The following is an 11,135-nucleotide window of genomic DNA, read 5'->3' on the forward strand; positions in this document are numbered from 1 at the left end:
AATTCCCTAGATATACATGAGTAGACGGCCCCTGCAATAGTCCTAAATCCAGATCCATTGGATAAGCCAGCGGAGAGCCTCTTATATAAAGACTCTGGGTTGGTGTATAATGTAGCATATTAGTATGATGGTCACAGAATTTTTTTTATACTGGGTTTTGGTAATTTTCTTTTCCACTAGTTATGCTCAATTCCAGAGCCCTCAGAACATCTCCACCACAGAAGTCTTTTGGAACAGATATGTTGATAAGAAAGATACTAGGCACACAACAACGAGCAGCATCTACAAGTAATAATTACACAAATTTTGTTACTAAAGAAGACCAAGATTATTAAATTTATGCCAAACAATCATCATTCCACAAGGGAAAAGACATATCAGAAACACAAAAGACTGAAAATACTAACACTCGTTAAATGCAAAACACCAAACTGAATTCCTGCACACCTAAAACACTCTAGAGCAGAAATTGAATCTATTTATGAAAAAAAAGTAAAGACGTGTGAACATCCATTTCTATCCGCCCTTGAGGAATATCATAACCACTCATCCGTTCCACATCCAAATGAAGACAATAAGAAGAAAAACATACCTAAATTGAATGAAGGAAAAGAATCAGAACTAACCAAATCCCAATCCAAAAAAAACAAAAAAAAAACTTCAGAAATCGTAGCAAGAATGACAGAAGGAACGATGGAATCAAACGACCAAAATCGAATTGAAAATGAAACGAGATGGGTGCTTCGAGAAACAAACTTTTACCCCTCAATTCACCTAAACCACTCAGAATTGAAGCATCAAAGCTGAACTAAACACAACACCATCATTTTTGTTTGCGAGAAATGCAATCTTCGGCTTAAATTTGCGTAATTGAAGCGTAGAAAAGGGGATCAATCAAACCAACACCAACGTCTTCATTCGCATCAGAGAGAGCGAGAAGAAGGGAAAAACGGGGGGATAAGACGAAATAACAAGCCTTACCAGAGCGGGAGGACTCCGCGAGCAACCTGTCGGCGTAGGACTCGACGCCGACGATGTAGAGAGGGTGGCGACAGCTCTGACAGGTCCATCTCGGCAGGGAAGGATCCACGGCGACACCCCTCCCTTTGTCCGACTGATCCTCCTTCGTCGCCATCGGATCCTCTCGCGCCCTTTATCTTGTTTTCGACAAGGCAAAGGAGCGAGCCTTTTAGCCTTTCCTTCTGGAGGAGGATTACTTCATTCCTCTGGTTCTATTTTTCGCAGATCCCGTTCTCGACAAACTTTCGGGGAAGTGAAAATGTCGTGATATCTTAGTTGTATCTGTAACGTAACGAGAAAATATCGTTAATATAAGAACATGGAAAATATATAAATTAAATATAAAGATTCAACCGAAAATATAGGAATATTACAGAATATATGAATGCGATAATCGGAAGACTTGAATGTTTGATATTATAGTGATCTTTCAAAATATCGCAATAAAATTGTGATGTTCTTAAAATATTAGCAATATTTGTGTCGTAGTTTCTGCATATATGTCAAAAAAAGAAAAAATCGTCCAAAATCAATTTGAATTGGCCAATTCAGATCAAATCGCCCCGATTCGGCCATTTTAAAAAATAGGCCGATTATTGGCATGAATAAGCATGAAGAGGATTGATTCTACCGTGAATCAATCCACCTATATGTTTTCTAAAAATATATATCTATAAAAACAAAATATATATAAACTAAGTACTTTTTGCAATGGTCTGATTCACTCGATAAAAACACTAGATTTTGGTATATGATTCCTGACATTAAATGATTCGGTCAAATTTTTGGTGTCTACAAATGACCTTCTTTATTGTCGAGCATGCAAAGCTTAGTCGATAAAAAATAAAGTAGACATACCGATTTTAGAAAGACCAAAGGATTGACTTTGACATTATGATTTTTAAAAAAAATTATTGCGAAAAGATAAAGATAGTGATGGCAGATAGCATATCTATAGCTTAAGGCATGTACATAACTCAATACGAGAGTCTCTCTATGATATTGTCTATATAGGCAAAGTAGCCTTGCCATGCAAGGTCAGACCAAAAACTAAGCTAGTACCTTGTTTAATATGAGGGCTTTCCCTTGAACTTAGTATGATTAGTGGGAAGTCTTTGCAGAGTGAGGTTAGACACATGTCTTCAAAAGACGAATACTTCTTTTAAAAGATAGGGACACACCTTTAGGCAAAAAACATCAAGTTGAGACAAAGACATCTGAAAAGACACATCTGGCCCAAACACGCTTTCGAGACAAAAATAATAAGATGGATTATGTGCTCGTCAAATGGGTTTTTGATTGCTTCATCAATTCATGGGACAACCTATGGATCTCATGTCCATCTATCTACAAAATGATCCAAAGATAAGATTGGTTAGGATTTTCTATTGGGTTTTAACTAGGATTCTACAAGGAAATAAGTTAGTTTAATTAAAAAAAAAATCATAACTAATGTTTGTATGTTCTTGTTTGTTTTGTATTTCTCGACTTTTTGGTGGATCCCATCATTGAGCTCGCTTTCTTTTTATAGGATCTACATACGAGGTACGTACATTCACAAGTTGACGCCCCAAAATAAAGATTTAGAGCTTCTAGTTTGGCTAATCCTTGCTCAATGAAAGAGGAAAGGCATGCAACCTATAAGAATGGACCCCACAAACTGATGTGGATCTGGAAAGGGGCCGATCCATGATCTAAATGGATCTTGATACACGGAAGCTAAACTGGATAACTTGAAAAACTGCCAATTTTTAATATTGGGGTATTTGGACCTTGTTTGCTCTAAATAGAAGGACAACACCGAAAGAGATACTGTAGATGACAGAATCCCCTTTCTAAAAATCACAAAAACATGAAAATCTGACCACTAATGGTTGAGATACGGTCTAAACCACAGATCAACTAATTAGTGTTCACAAGTGGGTCTACTGGGATTGTCCAGTATGGATAGGTCAGAACAAGACCATTCCCTAAGGATTCAGTCAATGACCCAAACACAAAAATAGAGAATTTAGTTTTAAAATCAAAAAAACTAAAATCACTCAAATCAAACATCGTATAACTCTGATACGACCTGAGCAAGATGGCGAATTGGTACAGTCATGTATAGTCACTCGTGAGACAGTTCCATCTCTTCTAAGACACTTTTGACCATACAGATGATTGATTCAACAAATTTATTTAACATGAAAGTTGTAGAGAATTTAATTATTGAATCATAGCAACAAAAATTACTTAAATCAGAGTTCAGATGACTCTACTACAAACCAAACGAAGGGTTGGACTATTATAGTCCTAACAGTTACTCGAATGATTGTTTTCTCAGCTCTAGACCAGTGTTGATAGCCAAAACGAATGAATCAGAAAATGTGATAAACATATAAGTTGTAGCCACATATGTTAGATTTCCAACAATCTATCATATCACAATTTTCATAAAGTAAATTAAGAGTTATGCTTTGATTAGTGCAACTATGTTTGATACACAAACAGTCATAGAACTGAATGGTGTTAGACGATTCAACAACAAATTTAATTTAATCCAAATTTTAGCATTAGGGGTTTTTTGTTCAACATGCACACAAAAACACTTCTAAATGTATATTCTTCAATGTCAAATCCCTTCCACCTTATCTCAACTACAGTTAGACTACGATAGGACTATAAACAAACCACAAGTATTAAACAAACTAGTAGGGAATTTCTATTCAATATCTGTTGCTTTGAAGAAAATCTCTTTGATCAGACAAGATGTATAACGAGAACAAACTGAGACAAGCTTAATAAAACCCAATTAGAAGTCACAAGGTAAAGTTTCAGCAAAGTATCAAGGTTCAACAAACATAAATAATAAGAAAAATAGGAAATCTACTCCCTTCCCATTTGGTAAGGGCACCACAGACAAGGAAGTAGCCACAACAATTGGTAAAAATTTTGAATAGCTAATAAGGACACACAAATCGGTTCACAAGCAACTCTGGTTCATGCCCAGTTGGAGCTATGGTCTGCACCACGGCCTGGCTACAACAAGCTTCAACAAAAATGTTTCAATGTAGGAGACGACTAGGGTAGATCCTCCATCAATTTTCTTCAACAAAATTTTTCTAGCAAAGAGAGAAGACCCCCCTCAACGTTTTCTGGGTTCTTTTAAAAGAGAAAGGAGATATCATGGCCTCTCATTGGCCATGTTGGAGGCCACTTCCATAGTGGCTAATGAGAAGGTCATATTTAAATGTTTTGCTTTGGTTGGTCAAAGAAGGATGTGTCTTCCTATTGGCCAACTTAGAAGTGACTTGGTCTTAGAGAGAATTTAAGTCCACCTCCATCTGCACCAATAAGGAGTCAAGCTACACTCCTCTTGACTTTGATCAAACACATTCAAATGGGATCCATATTGGTCCAGTTATGAGGACACCAATATGGATCCATTTAAGATGAATTGGATCTGGTATAAGATCTAATTTGTGCAAATAGATCTCAAACCATTTTAGAGAAAAATAAAATTACTAAAAAAATAAAATCTACCCTGATACCCCATACACCCTCTAGTGCCCTAAAATAATCCTATCAGACACCATAACTATCCATATCCATAAGATACAACACCTAAAAAAAGAAAAAAAATACAAAATTGATTCCAATATTCACAAACATAGAATCACCATATAAAGTAATTTTTGAGAAGCTAAAAACAAAATTCTCAGAAATTGAGATGTACCAAAATGAAGGAGTTACCCCAGAGATCCATTTAGACCCGAATGGGTCTGAAGAAAATTGGACCTTCTAGGGTATCGTATCCCAGATCGGGTCTGGAGAGTTGGATTCACATCAAAACATCTTCAATGCTTTGTTTATCTGGATGCTTTGCATCACAAACTTTCAAATTTGGATATAGATTTTAAACCATTTTTTTAAAACTTTTTTCACGAAAACCCTTGTTTTTGTTTTAAAAAACTTGGGGATTTGCAATATTGCCTCTGCAAGTGCAATTGCCCTCACTTAGGATAACCTTTGCCATAGAAATGCCTCTAAAATCCCAACATGTGTGGATCCTTGATTTTTAAAAGTTAAAAACAAAGGTTTCCACCCAAAAAAATGTTTTAGAAGGTGGATCCGAGATCCAAATCTGAATTTGCGAAGATTATGAGAATTATTCTTTAAGAACTCACGCCTTTCCTCTTATATTGGGCAAGGATTAGTCGAATAAGGAATCAAGGACTTTTGATCATCATTGTTGGGATGGTAAGTACCTTAGATTCGATCCTATGAAAAAGATTGGTTCGGTGGTGGTAGCCACTGAGACTTGGGAAAAACACAAAGACATGAGTAATATACGAACGTTAGAACAACAAAAATTTAGAAAAATACATAAGATAAATAATATACACATTTAACTAGATGAATCTCACATCGGACTTAGGAAGCCTTTTCTACATTCGACAAGCACTAGGGAGCACATATGTCACTTTGGCTAGGTTCAAGCTCTACATGTGGTGAGATAGGGTGATCTGGACCCTAGGCTAGGTTAGGAAGGCTATGTAACACCTGAATTTTTTTTTATAATTTTTTAGGAATTAAAGATAAATTTCATGTTTTAAATTTTGTTGAATTTCAAATTGGATTTGAATAATTGCAATTATAATATTTTGATTTCATTTTGGATAATTTTAATTTTTTGTGTTTGGATCTCAAAATAGATCTCAAATTTGGTAAATAGCATCCATAGGGTGGGGCGCCCCTTTGAGGTGGGCCCTCTTGGATCTTGGAGTCCAAGATATGGACTCAAGCTAAGTCAAATTAGGTGGGATGTCCCCACCTACTTTTTTTTTTCACCTACTTAGCTTAGTCAATTCACTTAAATAGTTTTCTTATTTCATTAAGAGACCTAGTAAGCTAATTACTTAATTGTTTTTTTAATTGAGTAGAACTACTAATTGGCTAAGAATTCCTAGATGATTCCTTAATTTGTTAGAATCATAATCAGGTAAGTTTTTTGTGAGGTTTTCATATTCAATAAGAAGTCCTCATGAGGAGGCTTTAAAAGAAAGAGCCTTCTTCCCTTCCTCCCACATGCCCCTCTCTCTTTCCTTATATCTCTCTCTCCTTTTCTTTCTTTCTCTCTCCCTCTTTCTTCTTCCTCCCTCACGCCCCTCTTTGAAAGAAAAGGATGATGGTGTAGGGTGGTTGCATCTCCATTGAAGGACATGCAATGGTGGGTGAGACTATTCGGTGGAGACGATTCAAAAAGAGACTTTTGTAAGATTTCATGATTTTGATATAGGTACACTATAATTTTATACATATGTATAGTACTAGGATACACGAGCATGCCGTGAGATGACCTCCGGATGCATATCAACATCTATATCAGCCTAGATGCCTAGATTTACATAGGAACTAATATTATATGGTGCATGAATGTTTTAAAAACCAAAAACCTTTTTTGAAAGCCGATTTTATAGATAAAAAATAATATCTTAAAATATGTTTGATTTTGAATGTTAGATTCATATATATTATATTTTTTATATTTATAACATGATTAAAATTTTGTATACATGAATCTGATATGTTTTTAATGGATGTAAAATTATTGAATAGTTTTTCTTAATGTTCTTGTTGAAAAACATGAAGTTCTTGGTTGATTATTGAAAAACTATATTTTGTTCTGTGTATTTTAATTTGAGTAGTGAGAATGATAAATTTGGTTCTCCCAAACTGTGAACTCATAAATTCTTTAAATTTGTGGGGATGTTGCATACATATGAAAGTAATCTCATTTCAAATCCTTGACTCAAATGAGTCATGAATTGGGAGATATCTTCTCTGCAAGTCGGCATAGAAATCTTGTCTTAATAGGAAGTTTGTGGAGATAGTGTATTTTTGTAAAAATCATATCTTCCAAAATTCTCAAGATGTGTGGATGAGATTTTAAGATATGTTAGTATGTATATGGTTGAACACACAGTTAAAATCTTAGAGGTTGATTCCTCATAGTTTGAAAATAAAAATTCAAATAAGTTGGTCCAAAATCTGTAATTTTTTAGAACATGTTCAATCAAATAACATAACCAACATATGTTAAAGGATTTTTAGCTCTATGCTTGAATCAAATTTAAATTTGGGTTTTTGTGGACTTGAAAAAAATATATCAAGCCATACACAATAAAAATCTCATCATCTAATTTGTATGATTTTTCATTTCCAAACTAATTGTCAATCATAAAGAATTGTACAAACCCTACTACGAGCTTGTGTTGGATTGGAAGGGCGATTAAGACATGCATGTGGTACTTGCAGAATTTACCTACAATAATAGTTATCACGTCAACATAAAGATGGCTCCTTATAAGGCTTTATACGAAAGGCTCTACTAATCACTTGTGTATTAAGATGAAGTTGGTGAGCGAACACTGGATACACCAATACTACAACATCATACTCAGCAGATATAGATCATACGAGATAGGCTACTTAAGGTTCAGAGTCGACAAAAGAGCTATGCAGACCAACAACGCAAAGAACTCACTTTTGATGTGGAAGATTTTTCCTTTATCAAGGTATCTCTTACCGACAGTGTGTTTCGATTTAGGAAAAGGAGAAATTGAGTCCCAAATTTATCGATCCTTTTGAAATCCTGAAATGAATTGGCGAAGCAACGTACTATGTGGCATTACCTCCTCAATACATATAGTTTCACAATGTCTTTCATGTTTTTATATTGAGAAAATACATCCATGATTCATCAAACAACATTCAATATGAGAATATAGATATTTGGGAAAACCTAACAATGGAGGAGAATCCAGTGAAAACAATTGATAGAAGGGAATGTACAGGTGTTAAGATAAAAAACTATTCCTCTCGACAAGGTGCATTGTCAGCATCAAGGTATTGATGAATGTACATGGGCGCCCAAGGCTAGAATGAAAGAGAAATACTCCAGTTTGTTTGAGTAGCCCTTGTATCGAATTTCCAAAACAATTTTTTTTAGAGGAGAAGGATGTAACACTTGAGAATTTTCAATAATTTTTTAAGAAATAAAGATGAAATTCATAAATTAAATTTTGTTGAATTTTAATTTAGATTTGGATAATTGCAATTATAATATTTGGATTTCATTTTAGATAATATCAATTTTTGGTATTTGAATCTCGAGATAGATCTCAAATTTGGTAAATTTGATCCATAGGATGGGATGCCCCTTTGAGGTGGGCCTTCTTGGATCTTGGAGTCCAATATATGGACTCAAGCTAAGCCAAACTAGGTGGGATGTTGCCACCTACTTTCCTTTTTCCACCTACTTAGCTTAGTCAATTTACTTAAATAGTTTTCTTATTTCATTAAAAGACTTAGTTAGCTACTTGCTTAATTATTTTTTTAATTAAGTAGGACTCCTAATTGGTTAGGAATTCCTAGATGGTTCCTTAATTTCTCAGAATCATAATTAGCTATGTTTTGTGTGAGGTTTTCTTATTCAATAGGAAGACCTCATGGGGAGGCTTTAAGAGAGAGTCTTCTTCCCTTTCTCCCACATGCCCCTCTCTCTTTCCTTATATATCTCTCTCTCATTTATTTATTTCTCTCATCCTCTTTCTTCTTCCTTCCTCGCGTCCCCCTTTGGAAGAGAAGAAAGATGGTGTAGGGTGGCTTTATCTCCATTGAAAAACATGCAACGGTGGGTATAGACAGTTCGGTGGAGACGAATCAGGAAGAGTCTTTTATAAGGTACACCATAACTTTGTACTATGTATAATGCTATGATATATAAGCATGTCATGGGATGATCATCGGATGCGTATAAGCACCTATATCGGCCTAGATTTACGTAAGAACTGATATTATATTATTCATAAATGTTTTAAAAACCAAAATCCTTTTCAAAAGTTGATTTTATAGAGAAAAATATTTTCTCTTGAAATACATTTGATTTTGGATATTAGATTCATGTATGTATTGTATTTTTGTATTTACAATATGATTAAATATTTATATGCATAAATCTGATGTATTCTTTATGAATGTAAAATTGTTAGATAATTTTTCTTGATGTTCTTGTTGAAAAACATGAAGTTCTTAGTTGATTCTTCAAAAACTATATTTTGTTTTGTTTATTTTGATCCGATCAGTAAGAATAATAAACTCGATTCTCCCAAACCGTGAATCCAAAATTTTTAAAAATTTGTGAAGATGTTTCATACATATGAAAGTAATCCCAATTCAAATCCTAGACTCAGATGAGCCATGGATTAAGAGATATGCCTTCTTTAAGTCGACACAAAAATCCTGTCTTGACAAAGAGTCTGTAGAGAGAGTATCTTTTGTAAAAAACATATCTCCTAGGATATTTAGGATCCGTGGATAAGATTTTAAGACTGAATATAGAAGAATACATGGTTAAAATCTTAGAGGTTGATTCCTCATGGTTTTGAAACAAAATTCAATGAAGTTGGTCCAGAATCTATATTGTCTAGAGCATATTCTATCAAATAATAAAAACAACATATGTTATAGAATTTTTTTAGCTTTATGCTAGAATCAAATTAAATTCTGAGTTTTTGTGAGTTTGAAACAGACATATCAAGTCACCCACAGTAAAAATCCTAGCATGTAATTCGTTCGAAATGATTTATGACTGGTTTTATCCTAGAGCGGTAGGCGGGGGTATAAATGCTCAATTGGTTACCTCAAAACAAATGTGTGTGTGTGTGTGTGTGTGTGTGTGTGAGAGAGAGAGAGAGAGAGAGAGAGAGAGAGAGAGAGAAGGGGGGGGGGGGGTGTTACGTACGAAAAACATACTAAATGAGTTATTAAAATAAATGTGCTAATGACTTATGTAGCTGCCATGAATGGGCATTATGATATTTTTGCCGAGAAAGACAATGTTTAAAAATTACCTCAAAGCAGATGTGTGGCTAATTGGTCAGAAATGGCTGAATGTTGTATGGCACATGTGATAAAATGCAATAACCCTTTGCCTTTAATAAAGATGACTCAATAACCCATTTAGTCTATCGCTTACTTTAAAGAGGGTAGGTGGTAGACACTCCGATGGACTACATTATTTTTTTTTAGCGAGAATGATCATTTGGTCCCTAGTCCTCAAAGCTTGAGGGCAGACTATTAGTGTATTCTACAAAGTTATGCCTGTGTCTTCTCTAGAAGTTTAGGATGCATCCTATTTTTATGCTATCAGTGGTAGGATTTCTCTCGTTCATGAACTGCCTACAATAGGACTGACTTAGTTGAGACACTTAGTTATTAAAATACATAGCATAATAAACCCTCAAGTGGGCTTTCTATTTTGACGCCTAGTCTTGTGAGTACCTGCAAGGAGATATACAAGAGAAACAAGGCCTTATACTTGAGCATATTTATTTTTGTGTTACACTTGTGTGAAAACATGTCCTTAATAATTTTATATGCTTAATCATGTATTTGTTTCAGTTATGAAATATGACTGCATGAATTGCTATAGTTGTCCATTGCAATACATTATGATTGTTACATTGCTTTGCATATATATCTAAAGGAATATATGATTAAATGTATATTGATTTTGTGCATACATGCATTGAACATAACAACAAATACCGAAGAAGGATTGAGCGACAATATACAAAACACCTGATTATGTGGTCCTTTCAAGTCAATGATATGGTCATGAGATTCATTCACCATATGAGGCCCTACCTTCTAGAAAAGTGACACCCGAATTGGGAAGGACCATACGTTGTTAAACAAGTTTTGATAACACACAATTGGGGTTCTCTCGAGGGGCAAAGCAAGTCACAAAAAAATTATATAAGTATTTATACGAGTATGAAATCATGTGACTATATACTTTTGGAGGTTTATAAGATATTTTATGTGAATGTTGGAAGGTCTTGTAAATATCATGTGAATCTTAGTCTGATTTTAACCATATTTGAAGGTTCACAATATTTTTGTATGAACGTAAGGAGGTTTGCACCAATATTTATGCAAATGTTAGGAAGTCCACAACATATTTGTGCGAACGTCAAGAGGTTCACACTATATTTGTGAAAACATCAACAGGTTCACAAAATATTTGTGCGAGCGTCAGGAGGTTCATAACATATTTGTGCAAACGT

At 34.5% G+C, this 11,135-nt stretch overlaps 1 protein-coding gene across 1 annotated transcript in view; it reads right to left on the bottom strand.

Annotated features, from left to right (window-relative positions):
• The window catches only part of ATG6 (AUTOPHAGY 6), a 37,544-nt gene extending 36,284 nt beyond the window's left edge, over nt 1–1,260 (bottom strand). Inside the window, exon 1 of the mRNA XM_090002230.1 lies at nt 982–1,260. Within this exon, the coding sequence (XP_089858356.1) occupies nt 982–1,135 (154 nt within the window). The 5' untranslated portion in view covers nt 1,136–1,260. The remainder of the gene's footprint in view (nt 1–981) is intronic.
• Between the last annotated feature and the right edge of the window lie 9,875 nt (nt 1,261–11,135).

Source organism: Nuphar pumila, chromosome 4 (genome assembly GCF_984573655.1).
Source record: "Nuphar pumila chromosome 4, dmNupPumi1.hap1.1, whole genome shotgun sequence".
NCBI lineage: Eukaryota > Viridiplantae > Streptophyta > Magnoliopsida > Nymphaeales > Nymphaeaceae > Nuphar > Nuphar pumila.